The sequence below is a fragment of the Eschrichtius robustus genome, chromosome 15, assembly GCF_028021215.1.
Source record: "Eschrichtius robustus isolate mEscRob2 chromosome 15, mEscRob2.pri, whole genome shotgun sequence".
Classification (NCBI taxonomy): Eukaryota; Metazoa; Chordata; class Mammalia; order Artiodactyla; family Eschrichtiidae; genus Eschrichtius; species Eschrichtius robustus.
The window spans coordinates 80,365,621-80,379,696 of NC_090838.1; the positions used below are offsets into that span (position 1 = coordinate 80,365,621).

At 41.3% G+C, this 14,076-nt stretch overlaps 1 protein-coding gene across 1 annotated transcript in view; it reads left to right on the plus strand.

Moving 5' to 3' along the window:
• The window catches only part of DNAH6 (dynein axonemal heavy chain 6), a 297,879-nt gene that overhangs the window by 162,754 nt on the left and 121,049 nt on the right, over positions 1-14,076 (plus strand). The window contains exons 38-44 of the mRNA XM_068564239.1: positions 1,417-1,638; positions 2,441-2,588; positions 4,909-5,066; positions 6,528-6,659; positions 11,245-11,416; positions 12,180-12,326; positions 12,933-13,006. Coding sequence (XP_068420340.1) covers positions 1,417-1,638; positions 2,441-2,588; positions 4,909-5,066; positions 6,528-6,659; positions 11,245-11,416; positions 12,180-12,326; positions 12,933-13,006 — 1,053 coding nt within the window. The remainder of the gene's footprint in view (positions 1-1,416; positions 1,639-2,440; positions 2,589-4,908; positions 5,067-6,527; positions 6,660-11,244; positions 11,417-12,179; positions 12,327-12,932; positions 13,007-14,076) is intronic.

Sequence of the window (14,076 nt, forward strand, 5' to 3'; positions counted from 1 at the left end):
CATGTAATAGTAGCCAGAACTCAATGAGTGTTATAGATTCTTCCTTCTTTACTGACCTGAGTAAACTGAGTGAATTTTTTCTTCTAATTAATTTTTTTCAAATATTTCCTCTTCTCTTCATCCTTATTGCCTCTGAATAACTCAGGTTCTTTTCATTTCTTTTCTGGGTTGTTAAAATAGCTTATTTATTATTCCCTTGCTTTTGGTCCAGTCCTGTCTAATTCACCTATGCACCATTGTTTTTTAGAATTACAGATTACTATCTATTAATTGGTGATGAAATCAGTTGAAAGACTAATAACCCAATTTTTTAAAATGAAATATCCACTATCACAACTTTTACTCAACACTATATTGGTGATCCTAGCCAGTGCAATAAGGCAAGGAAAAAATAAATAAACTTTAGAAAGGAAAAGAAATTGTCATTATTTGCAGAAAACATAACTTAATATGTAGAAAATCCTAAAGTTTTTTTAAAAATAGAATATAAAATAGAGTGATAGTTGGGGTGAATATTATACATATTTGAACACACATATATATGTGTAAGTACCATGTCACCATGTCAAATTAAGAGTCACTGTCAAGTGTGCTTGAAACACCACTGCTCCGTACAGCTGCCAGAATGAACTTTCTGAAATGCAATCTGATCATGTCACCCACCTACTTAGAATTCTTCACTGAACTCTTGCTGCAAGCTCTTTAATAAATGACATTTTTATAATTTGGCCCCATCTGTGTTTCCAGACTTATCTCTTATAGTCCCCAACATGCATGGCACTTTCCATGGCTTCCAGACCTGTTTTCTTAGCCTGAACCCTGACTCCTTCTTCCCCAACCGCGTCTCATCCCTTCTTTGCCCTGCTTGAAGGGCAAAGACTGACTCCTGCTTGTCCTTCAAGTCAGAGTTGTAGCATCACCACCCCTTAGAAGCCCTCCTAAATCTCTAGCCACCACTACAACTCTCCTGCAAGTAGAAATGAGCCATCCCTCCTTTGTGAGTGTACTAAACTCCACTATAACCCTTATTTCTCCATGAATATTAACTAATGTGCTTGTGTCCCCCAGGGAGATTACAAGGTTATTGAATGCAGAGGCTGGGTCTCATTCAGCATTTTCCCCCAACACCAAACACAATATTTGGCATGGAGTAAGCCCCTGAATGTTGGATTGAATTGAAAATGAATTACAATTCTAATATGGGGTTTTGATATAGTCAATATATCAGGTTTTTACTGTACTGTATTTCATGATTAAGTTTAAAGAATTAGACTCTGATCCTTAAACAACTACTTTTCCACAAAGGAACAAAAATCCAAATCCATCCATGTTCTATGACTGCCTTTGTTTCTGTGTAAATATTTCTGTTGCCATGTGTCAATCCTATTGAAAGTGGTGTTTAATTTTATACTCTAGCTTCCCAGTTCTGGTGATCTGTGGAGCATTTACATGGACTTTGACACCAAACGGCTGGATCCCTGGGAGCGAATCATACCCACCTTCAAGTACAGCCGAGATATTCCGTTTTTTGAAATGCTTGTCCCTACAGCTGACACAGTGCGCTTTGGGTATCTAATGGAAAAACTACTGGCAGTCAGGCATTCAGTGTTGTTTACCGGAATAACGGGAGTTGGCAAGGTAGGAAACCTACATCAAACAAGAAGTCCTGTCCAAAACGAGGGCATGATGAACTTAGAATTGTAAGCTCCGTAAATAATACCTTATTTCTCAGGGGAATTTCTTTTGAATTTTGATTATTTTTTCAGGAAGAATGTGACTGTGCTGAATCTATATCGACTCCACAGTTTGCCACTTTCTGAATAAATCCTGGGTGTCAATAATATATATAAACCAGAGAACCCTGTGGACCAATCTTTTGTGTTTGGGGGCTTTTATGTTGTGTCCTTTAGAATTTCTAGGGCTGCCACTGCACAGGTTAGGGTGGGAATTTGTCAAGGCAGTTTGTGTCCCCAGTGGACTATTGATGAAGGTCACTCTGTCCCCTCCTGCCTGTTTACTTCTACCCAACACAGCGATGGTGTTTAGAAAAAGTGGAGTATAGAGGAAAATGCTGATTGTTTGGTCTTCTTGGTTTGGGGGGAATCCATATAAATAGACACTCACTGTTTCCCCTCTAAATTATTTCTGAGTTTCTGAATCTTACTATCAAATTGACTTGGATAGTAACCAAGATGGATTTTGGTATGATACTAAAATAAAAATTTTTGCTGAGATAGAGCTGATTAGAATATTTCTTTGGCACTGATAAATATCATTGAATGGGATCTCCAGGAAGAGAAAGGCAGATATTTCAATCTGGCTTTAACCTCTGTCCTTTTCTGTCCTGTTTCTTACTCATTGTTCTGGAATATTACTGATATAGACAATTGAAAGGTTTTATATTGAATGTGAAATCAATTAACTTTTTTTTATTTTAAAGTCTGTTATTACAAAAGGACTGCTAAATAGAATTCAAGAATCAGCTGGCTATGTTCCTGTTTATCTAAATTTTTCTGCTCAAACTTCATCTGCAAGAACACAAGAGATCATTGAATCAAAACTGGAAAGGAAAAGAAAAAATATTCTAGGTAAGAATTATCCTTGTCATTTGTCTCACACAAATTATTTATTAAATGCTAATAGGTCACATAAACCATGCAGGTAATAAAATTACAATTGGTTATTTTCTTTGCTTAATTTATTAGTAAAGGTAATTCTGTTAATGGTATTCTTTCCTGGGTATAGATCTAGATATCTTACTGTTAGCAAGCAGGTAGTTTATTTCTATCATCACCTTCAACTCAGAGCATCTTCAATCTCTGCCTCTCAAAGGCTCTCCCTCTCTCCACTCATGCCATGCTTTCAAACCTGCATTGATCTCCCTTTATTTAAAACAAACAAACAGGGGCTCCCCTGGTGGCACAGTGGTTAGGAGTCCACCTGCCAATGCAGGGGACACGGGTTTGAGAGACTGGGAGGATCCCACATGCCACGGAGCACCTAGGTCCGTGCGCCATGACTGCTGAGCCTGCAGTCTGGAACCCGCGAGCCACAACTACTGAGCCCGCGTGCCACAGATACTGAAGCCTGTGCGCCTGGAGCCCATGCTCTGCAGCAGGAGAGGCCACCACAATGAGAAGCCTGCGCACCGCAACGAAGAGTAGCCCCTGCTCGCAGCAACTAGCGAAAGCCCGCGAGCAGCATCAAAGACCCAATGCAGCCAAAAATTAAAAAATAAATTAAAAAAAAAAAACCTCTTTATGTCTGGTGCACTGAGTTATCTGAACTCAGTAGGGAATAAGCATGAAACTGTTTTGGTGTTTCCTTCAGGCAGCACTTTCCGCCAAGCTTTGTGGGATCTCTCTTACCCTGCCTTATTAACTGCTTAGATAAATACCATAACTTTCTGGTCACTTGCAATTTCGAGTCTGGTCCAATGTAAAGCTTCAATCCCAAACCCAAAATTTTTTTTTGTCTTTTTTTTTTTTTTGAAATATAGTTGATTTACAATGTTGTGTTAATTTCTGCTGTACTGCAAAGTGACTCAGTTATACACATATATACATTTTTTTAATATTCTTTTCCATTATGGTTTATCCCAGGAGATTAGATATAGTTCCCTGTGCTACACAGTACGACCTTGTTGTTAATCAGTCCAAACCCAATTTAAAGCTCTTCCTCTCCTCTGCTGTAAGCCAGGTTTGTGGCTGGAGGTGCTGGAGGTGGAGAGGGACATGGGGGCTCTTTTACTCTTCCCACCCTCCCTCTAGGAGGCTCTAGTGTACCTGGATGGGAGGAGAAGGGAAGGGCAAGGTTCTCCCTAACTGAAGTTTAGGTGGGCCTCTGTGGATTGCCCCTGCTTCTCCGCTGGCCTGATGGTTGTCCATGCTCTCGGCATGGCAGGCTTCCAGGAGCAGGTTTTCTCAGGGCCTCCCAGAAGAATTGTGCACAGGCCAAGCATTGACCTTCCCACTGGAAGGTTCCCTGATGTTGGGAATCACGGTCTCAGCCCCACTTTGTCCCACCCTCCAGTGGCACATCCACTTGCCCAGCCCACAGCCCTCCCAGGTGGAGCACTAGGCAGAGCTCAGGCCCAGCTGCCTTCCACATTGTCTATCATCTCACAGGCCCTGTCACGCCAGCTGCTTTCCTAGCCCCTCTGTGTTACCCTTTTCCTGCTCAGGTAGGTGCAAGGCAAAGGATGCCAGTCTTTCTGGTGGGGGCTCCAAATTTTTATGAATGGTACTCATAGCACCCCTCCCCACCCCTGCCTGCTACTTGGCTTCCAGAGGCCAGAAGATGAAGTGGGGCACTGAGTTTGCCTCATTTTCTTTGGAACTGTCACATGCTGGATGCCAGCGTGGTGGAGTCACTTCCTCTTCTTAAGTTGTTCTCTTTTCTATGTTATCACTCTTTTTTTTTCCTCTGAATGTATATATTGACTTTCTTTAAGTTAAATATGACATTGTACAGCTCCACTGCACTGGCTTTCCCTTTGATGTAATAAGGATACTTTTGAATATCCAGTCCTGTTTTCCCTGTAGGGGGTGGTGGGATGGCATTTATGTAAGGAAACTTTTGGGATTCTTCTGCTTCCTCATGTGAAAAGGAAATGACTTTACTCACCCCAGGCCCAGGCCACACAGTTGGTGAGGGCAGTGGGAGTGGCTGGGATTGAGGAAGGTCAACTGAAGTGCTAGGATCCACAGCTTCCTGTCGGAGCCTGGATGGGGCCAGAAGGAGATCTCTAGTCCTCAAGACAAGACTCTGCTGGGACCCTTCTCACTCTGTAGAAACCTGAGCTCATTATGACCTGCACGGTGTTCACTGAGTCCAAAGCGTTACCTAAGTCTTGTCTTACGTTTACCGAGGGCAAATAATAATTCTTAAATTCATGTTATTTCCTAGGAGCACCAGGAAACAAACGAATTGTGATTTTTGTTGATGATTTAAACATGCCCAGACTGGATCGCTATGGCTCTCAGCCTCCCATTGAACTACTTCGGCAATATCAAGATTTTGGTGGATTTTATGACAGAAACAAACTCTTTTGGAAAGACATACAGGTTGCTTTAGGTTTTAAATTACTTTGCATGTTTCAGTTTAAACGGCAATGAAATACGGTGTATTCATTTGCTAAAGTTGCCATAACAAAGTACCACAGACTGGGTGACTCAAACTATAGAAATTTATTTTCTCACAGTTCTAGATGGTGGAAGTCCAAGATCAAGATGTCAGTAGGGTTGGTTTATTCTGAGGCCTCTCTCCTTGGCTTATAGATGGCCGTGTTCTCCCTATGTCTTCTTATGATTTTCTCCCTGTATCCATGTCCAAACCGTCTCTTCTTGTAAGGACACCAGTCATATTGGATTAGGACCCACCACAGTGACCCCATCTTAACTAAATTACCTCTTTAAGACCCTATCTCCAAGTACAGTCACATTGTGGGTTATGGGGGGTTAGGGCTTCAACACATGATTGGCCAAGAAGAGGCAGAGAAGGACACATAATTCAGCCCATGACATATGGCCTCTGCATTTCTTGTGTGTAACTCAATTCATTCAGTCTGTATTGGGTTCTCGCCATGCTTGATTCATGAGATTTATAGACAACTGAGACAGCCCCGGCCTCCTGGAGGGCTCAGCTTTGGAGGATGGATGAACATGTGTTTATAATGTAGGTTGATAAGTGGAGAGAGACTGGAGGGAGGCAGGGGTGGGCACGGGGTTGATGATGAGAGAATCCTTCCCAGAAGAGGTGATGTCAGAACAGGATTTTGCAGGCAGGGCATGGCAAAGCAAGGAAAGGGAGTTATTTACATCTCAAAGCAAGTAATGTGAGACACCGCGGGGGTGTGGAATGTGAGCACCAAAGCAGCAGGACATGCAAAGGTCAGCCCAGGGGGCCATGGTGCCATGATGAGGAATGTGATGAGGAGCCTCTGAAGGAAACATTGTAGAAAGACCCCCTTGGCTGCAGGGAAGGTATGGACTAGAGAGGAGGCAAGACCAGAGGCACCTGCAATATCATGTATTGACCAGTTGAACATGTTATGACCAGAGGCTCAAAGGAACCTAGCCCTGTATTTCCCCTAGGAGCAATGGTTCAGGGTGCATTAATTCAGTGTTCCTGGCAATTTTACAGAACGCAACTACCACAAATAACAAGAACTGACTATACTTAGTATTCATTATATATATTTTAACCTAAGGTACAAATTCTTACAATTTTTTAAGATTAGATTTTTACATTGGAGTATTTATACAAGATAGATGAGTTAGCTAAGTAACCTTGAGTAACTTATTTAATCATCCAGGGCCTTGATTCTTTCATCTACAAAGTGGAGATAACAACAGTGATCTCCTGAGGTGGTTGTGAGAATTAAGTCAGATAATGTGTTGGAAAATATAACGCAATGCTGTCCTAGGGTAGGTCCTCCAAAACTGTTGGTTGAGTCCTACTGTTGGGATGGGCACATTACACGTCCTTCTTTGCTGGGTGACCCGAGTGGATTTCTCTCCATACAGGACGTAACGATTGTATCAGCGTGCGCACCTCCAGGTGGTGGCCGCAACCCCGTGACCGCCCGCTTCATCCGACACTTCAGCATGTTCTCTCTCCCGATGCCCTCGGAGCACAGTCTGAAACAGATTTTTCAGGTGAGGGTGGATTCAAACTTGGGCAAGAGGGGAAAAGAAAACTTATTTGTTCCAAGATTCACACAATCAGGACAGTCCATTTCTAGGGAGCCCATCCATCGTTTCCTCAGCAGAAACCAGGTAAGCACAGGGGCATCTGGGCAGTAGCTGATAGGCATTTGCATCATGGCCTTCTGTGTTTGTGGTCTCAGAGGTAGTTCTAGGAATGCAGAAAGATGGTTAGAACACTGCCCCTACCTCTAAAGAAGGCTATATCCCAGGCCCTTGACTCTCAGCAGGTCTCATCCCTACCCAGCCCCGGCCTCTGTTCTCATCTCCTCGCTGATCGCCATGTCTGTGTCCACTTGCCCAGCAGACACCACCCCTGATAACCCAGCGGGCTCAGGCTCAACACACCAACCCAGAATTCATCACCCCTGCTGCCACCACCAACCCCCCAGCAGAAACAACCACACTTATTTCTTACATCTGCACAAACTTCCCCAGGGGACCACTTCCTCGTCCTTTAACTGGGGGAAATAACTGTGTCTGCCCTGTAAGGGCTCAGCAGAAGTGTTCAGTAAGTGCAAGGCATTATCCTAAGTAGAATGATGAGAGACCATGAAGCAGCGTGACCAGAGCGAGTATGTCATACATACCAACCAGCAAAGACGCTCAAAGGAGACAGCCAGTGAGCTGAGTCCTACAAGGTGGAATTAACAGGGATGAACAGAAACACACAGGTGAACGTGGTCACAGAGGCAGGAAGTGATAATGTGTGCATCCAGGTAGGATGAGACGGGTGACTGGTCTGAAGAAACTGGCTTTGGTGGTAATCACCCAGGAGCCAAAGAGACAGTGATACAGGCTTAAAGTGAGCCTCTGCATTTACCTGCATCAGCCTCTCCTTCCAATGGGGTCTTCTTAGAGGAGAGAAAGGACCAGAACCAGTACGTATGCAACAGTCAGCTGGAAAGTGGTTTTCATATTGAAATTACATCCATGGGAAATTATTTTTAATAAATTTGAAGTAGTTCCAATAAGTTGTTTAGGAGCTAATGCCAAAAGGATACATAAGAACTGCCACATTTTGGAAAACTTTTAGAGTGTGCTTTAGAATAGGAAAGGATGGGAGCTTATCTCCCATAATTAAGCAGCAAGTAGAGAACATGACAGGAAGTGGGTAACAGGGACCAACACAGGTATTAGACTTTTTAAAATCCTACCTTTTGTTGAGAACTTTTATGTGTATATTCTAAAGTTTGAAATGAGTAATTCCCACCATGGTATCCTGACACACTTTGTGATGTGATCAGTGGTGAGGGGGTGTGCCAAGTAACTTATGCCTGATGATAAGGTACTAAATTCGCAAATTATTTTACATTTTAACAAATTCAAGCAAATTCAAAGTTATCCTAACAACAACAACAAAATGACATTCTTAATAATTCCAAAATATTTTCTTGGGTGGGAGGAAGAAGGTAGAGTCTGGGCTCCTGGAAATGAAACTGATCCCAACCTTCAGCCTCCTCCCTCTGCCTGTGGGAATGTCACATCCACGGAAATGTGTCACTTACAGGAACATCAGCCAGCAAACACATTACAGATGAAAACAGGCAGGAACTGCTTTTTCCCACTGTAACTTAGAGGCTATCATTTAAAACTCGCCCTAGCCGTGGGCGGTAATAGAAATGAAATGCAGCTAAACAGAGATTCTGGGTTGGACTGCATTCAGGTGGGAAGTATATTTTTCTCGTTAGCAGAACACACTGGAGATTTTGTCTGTAGAAAAAAAGGCCTTGGATCCCAAACTTTCTTTTTAATCATAGCCCACCTTTCCTGTCCTTTGTCATCGTGTGGAGGAGAAAGAACTTGGGGATTACCAAGAATTGAAAAAAGCAAAATCAATAAGTTAAAGTAAATTTGTTGTATTGTATATATATGACAGTATTTATATATATGTAACTATACTGTATTTTAGATAGATATAGATATAGATATAAACTGTGTTAGTATTTGTGTGATGGAGAATAAACAGACTGAGATTGTTAATTTTGTCATATATAATGTATACATAAATATATGGTAATTTTTTATTTTATATGTATTAGGATGGTCCTACTCAACATGAGGTCCAAAAAGGAGGATTTTAAATTCATGTTGGGGGCTCAGGAGGACAGTACCTCAAAAAGATAGTCCTCACAAACTGCTTTTAAAAATAATGTTCAACAGAAGGCTCATTGAAAACAAATACTTTGATTTATTTCAAAATATGTCATATATGAGCCCCAACTCTAAAGTCACAAGGGCAGACTTGCAAGCATTTGTTATGCATTCTGGCGGCTTCTCCCATAAGTAATTCCAAAGCTAATGGTGATGGGAATTTATCTATTTAAAAATCTAATATGAGTTTCCCTAGCAACTGGGGCTAGAAGGCTAATAAATACGTACTTTCAGCTTGTGGCAAGTAATATATGAGAAGATCAGAGAGCCGTAAGAGAGACTGATGGGAGGACTTATCTTAGATTGGGTAGTCAGGGAAGGCCTCTCTGAAGGACATGTAATGCCCAGCATGAAGAATGAGAAAGTCCCTGCGAAGCAGAGAGCCCCGGGGAAATGGGTCCTGGGGGAGGAGAGAGCATGGGTAGTAAGGCCAGGGAGGCTGACACAGCGACTGGTGGGGAGAGAGGGTAAGGAGAAGAGGCTGGGCAGGGGCAGAGCATGCACTGATGGGGGTGCAGGGCCTTATTTCCCTGATTAAAGGTAACAGAAGCGAGATGAGAGGGAATGGAGAGGCCAGTGAGTAAGGAGGGAGTGAGGAAGCCCAGATGAAAAGGAGTGAGGGCTGGAATGGGGTGACATCAGGGGGAACAGAAGGAAGCAGGCAGATTCAAGAAATGTATTCAAGAGCGACTGTGGGGGACAAAGAAGGGCAGGTGTCAAAAGAGACTTCTAGGATTTCCCTGGTGACACAGTGGTTAAGAATCCACCTGCCAATGCAGGGGACACGGGTTCGAGCCCTGGTCCGGGAAGATCCCACATGTTGCGGAGCAACTAAGCCCATGTGCCACAACTACTGAACCTGTGCTCTAGAGCCTGCAAGCCACAACTACTGAAGCCCGCGTGCCACAACTACTGAAGCCCACGCACCTAGAGCCCGTGCTCCACAACAAGAGAAGCCACCGCAAAGAGAAGCCCACGCACCGCAACGAAGAGTAGACCCCGCTCGCCACAGCCAGAGAAAAACCCGTGCGCAGCAACGAAGACCCAATGCAGCCAAAAATAAATAAATAAATTTTAAAAAAAGAAGAGAAGAGAGACTTCTTTTCAGGGTGGGGCCATACGCTGAGCTGGGGAAGCTGAAGGGTGGGGAGTTCACAGCTGTCAGTAAGTCGAACTTTCAATATACATGAAGGTGACAGTCTACAGATTTGTTGGTCATTCACCCATAAAAATCAGAGAGAGGACTTCAGCTTATTTCCAGATAAGTGTGAGCACTCCATGAAGACCCTCTGGACCCACAGCCAGCAGAGGTCTAATTACTTGAGAGTGGGTTCACGGTAAGTTCACTGGTCAGCTGTGAATGCTGCTCAGGCAGCACCAGACAATCACAGAAGACAGGAGTGAGTCCATTCTGGAGAACATATTCTGAAATGGAAAGAAGAGGGGTTTTTTGTGTTTTTGTTTTTTGTGTTTTGAGTTTTTTAAATTGAAATGTAGTTGATTTACAATGTTGTGTTAGTTTCAGGTGTACAGCAAAGTGATTCAGTTATATGTATATATATAGTCTTTTTCATATTCTTTTCCATTACGGTTTATTACAGGATATTGAATATAGTTCCCTGTGCTAACCATTAGGACCTTGTTGTTTATCTATTTTATATATAGTAGTTTGTATCTGCTAATCCCAAACACCTAATTTATCTCTCCCCCAGAAGAGTTTTTTCTTTAATTAATTTTTTTTGGAATATGGTTGCTTTACAATGTTGTGTTAGCCTCCACTGCACAACAAAGTGAATCAGCCATACACATACATACATCCTTCCCTTTTGGACTTCCCTCCCATTTAGGTTACCACAGTGCATTAGGTAGAGTTCCCTGTGCTATATAGTATGTTCCCATCAGTTGTCTATTTTATACATAGTATCAATAATGCATATGTGTCAATCCTAGTCTCCCAATTCCTCCCTCCCCCCACCCTTTCTCCCTTGGTATCCATACATTTGTTCTCTACATCTATGTCTCTTTTTCTGCTTTGCAAATAAGATCATCTATAACATTTTTCTAGATTCCACACATATGCGTTATTATACGATAATTGCTTTCTCTTTCTGACTTACTTCATTCTGTATGACACTCTCTAGGTCCATCCACATCTCTACAAATGACCCAATTTCGTTCTTTTTTATGGCTGAGTAATATTCCATTGTATATATGTGCCACATCTAGAAAAGAAGAGTTTTAACATCCACATGTCCTTGCACTGGAATTTGGTTTTCTACTTATTATTAGAAAAAGTATCATCAGATCTGGAGTATATGAAAGATAAATTTTGGTAAAAAAAAAAAAAAAATCTAACCGTCTCATATTACGTTTCTGGTTCTAGGCCATCTTAAGTGGCTTCCTAAATGACTTCCCACCAGCTGTAAAGCAAACTGCATCCAACATTGTGGAGGCCTCAGTTGAGATCTATAACAGGATGAGTGTGGATCTTCTGCCGACACCAGCCAAGTCTCATTATGTCTTTAACTTGAGGGATTTATCCAAATGTGTGCAAGGTAGTGTGTGGAACCTTCATTCTCTGCCCTGCACCCTCCTTCCATTTCCATTCACCCCCAGATCTCTCAGTAGAAGTGTGTGTACATGGGTGTCTGAGACTTGCCTGGAAATCCCATTACAATGTCCCTATTCAAGTCACCCTCCACCCCCCACCCCAGACTGGCTACTTCACAGCTTCCCTCAAACCACCCTCCCATTTCTCACTCCCAGCTGGTGGCCTGTATTCTTTTTCAGTGAAAAAAAAATAGAAGCAATCAAACCAGAAGGGCCTCATCTTCCAGATCTCCCAGACATCCTGCATCTGCCTTCCCTCCCACAGGGGCAGTGGTTCAGCTGTCCCTGCCCCTAACATGTGCCAGTAGTCCCCCCCCCCACCCCAGTACTGAATTGCAGCCCCTCCTGCCGACTCAAGGATTTTGCTCTTATAATTCCCCCTTCTCTTCTGCATTGTCAATGCTTCCTCTTCTATCAGATCATTCCTAACAGCATAAGACCCTGCTATAATACCTCACAACTTAAAAAATAATTCTCTTTAGGCCCCATATCCCCCTTCTGCTACCCTCCCCATTTTCACTGCTAATGTGTCCCCAGTTTTGCTTTCAAAAAACGAGATCACCATTATTATATGTGTATATGCCCTGGGGAACCACCCATTTCTGGTAGTGTGGGGATAAAGTTGGACTTAAGGATTTCCTCATTAATTAAACTACTAGATATTCCACAATTGTAGAATTTTTCTTTTCTCCTTTTCTTAAAAAACAGGTATCCTTCAGTGTGATCCAGGAACAATAAGAGAAGAAATACAGATATTTAGACTTTTTTGCCATGAATGTCAAAGAGTCTTCCATGACCGTTTGATTAATAATGAAGATAAGCACTATTTCCATGCTATTTTGACAGAAATGGCCAGTAAATATCAATCTTTACATCAATCTTTATTTAGCTAGGTTTTTTTTGGTTTTTTAGTAGAAAAACAATTTGGTTTCTAATCCTAGCCATTAGACTACCAGGGAGACACAATTTGGTTTCTAAAATGAGCAAAACGAATTGTAATCATTCATGAGTAAAAGTTTTTTTCTTCATATATTCATATATGACCCAAATATATAACAATATATGAAATATTATGAAAATCATTTTATTGAAATTCAGGAAGGGTTAATATTCTTAATTCAGTATAGAATTTTAAGTAGAGGAGGGAAAGAAGGAAAAAAATAGCATTTTGTTGGATAAGAAACCAGTATATTTCTAAAGTATTTCTAATTTATTAATATGTATTCAATATCTGTTATTTAATAAAATGTTTACTAATAGTAAATATTCTTAATCTTAAATCTGGGAGATTATCAACCAAACTAAAGTGGTATGGCATTAACATGGCTTTCCCTCAGTTTCATGTGTACCAATTAGGCTTCTAAATAAAGTAGCAGGGGTTATTATTCTGTATATCTTATCATTAATATCCTGCATTCAAGCTTATTGTTATACTAAGAATTGATTTTATTTTTTGAATAGACAAACATTTTGGAATTGCAATAGGCCTGGAATATTTTTTGACTAGACCCATCATATTTGGAGATTTCATTAAGGTAAGTATGTTGTATTGATGACTACATGTGAAGACTATAAAGCATTTACTATTTTCTACTTCAAGTTCATATTCTACAAGAGCTTTGCACATGTGAAGATTAGAGATCTAGACCAGGGGTCAGCAAGCTATGGTCCATAGTCCAAATCCACCCACCACCCATTTTTGTAAATGAAGTTCTATAGGGACTCAGCCACGGCCCATTTGACTGTGTACTATTTATATGACTGCTTTCTAATGACTAGGCAGAGTGGAGTAGTAGCAACACAGGCTATATGACCTGCAAAGCCTAAAATATTTACTATACGTCCCTTGAGAGAAAAAGATTGCTGACTTCTGATCTAGCTACATTCATTTTAATAATAGTTTGAATAATTAAAATACATTCATTTTAATCAGGTATTCGATTTGGAAGGAAGCAAAGAGATTTAGTCTCTTAACTCAGGACTCAAATTCCTTTCCTATAATCCTGTGTAGTTCTTCAGCCTCTGCTCAGAGGTTTCCAGTTATGGGAAGCTAATTAGTTAGCAGTTCTGCCTTCTTCATTTCAGGGTAGCTCTAATTAGTAGCAAAATTTTCCTTGTACTAATTTCCTTAAGTCTGTTCCCCCAATAACATCTACACATAGGCCCTAATTTTACCCTCTAGACCTACCTAGAATAGACTTATTCTAGATGAGTAACCTTATTCTATGTTAGAAGACTTCCGTCTAACCACCCTACCTATGTTGACAGATAGCCGTCTTGTTTTACCAAGTTAACTCTTGTTTGGGTACAACATTCTTACTGTCCCTGAGAGGGCAAGGGCCATGTTTGTTTTGTTCATCCTAAATCCCTAGTTTCTTGCACAGAGCTAAGTATATAGCAGGCTCTCAATCAATGCTGTTTAAACAAATGAATGGACTCATCTTTATATCATGCACATATGCAATACCTCACCACCCTGATAACCCCTGACAACTAAAAAAAATACTAAACAATTTATTTGTATGCAATACCTCACCACCCTGATAACCCCTGACAACTAAAAAAAAATACTAAACAATTTATTTGTATGAAATATATTTATTTT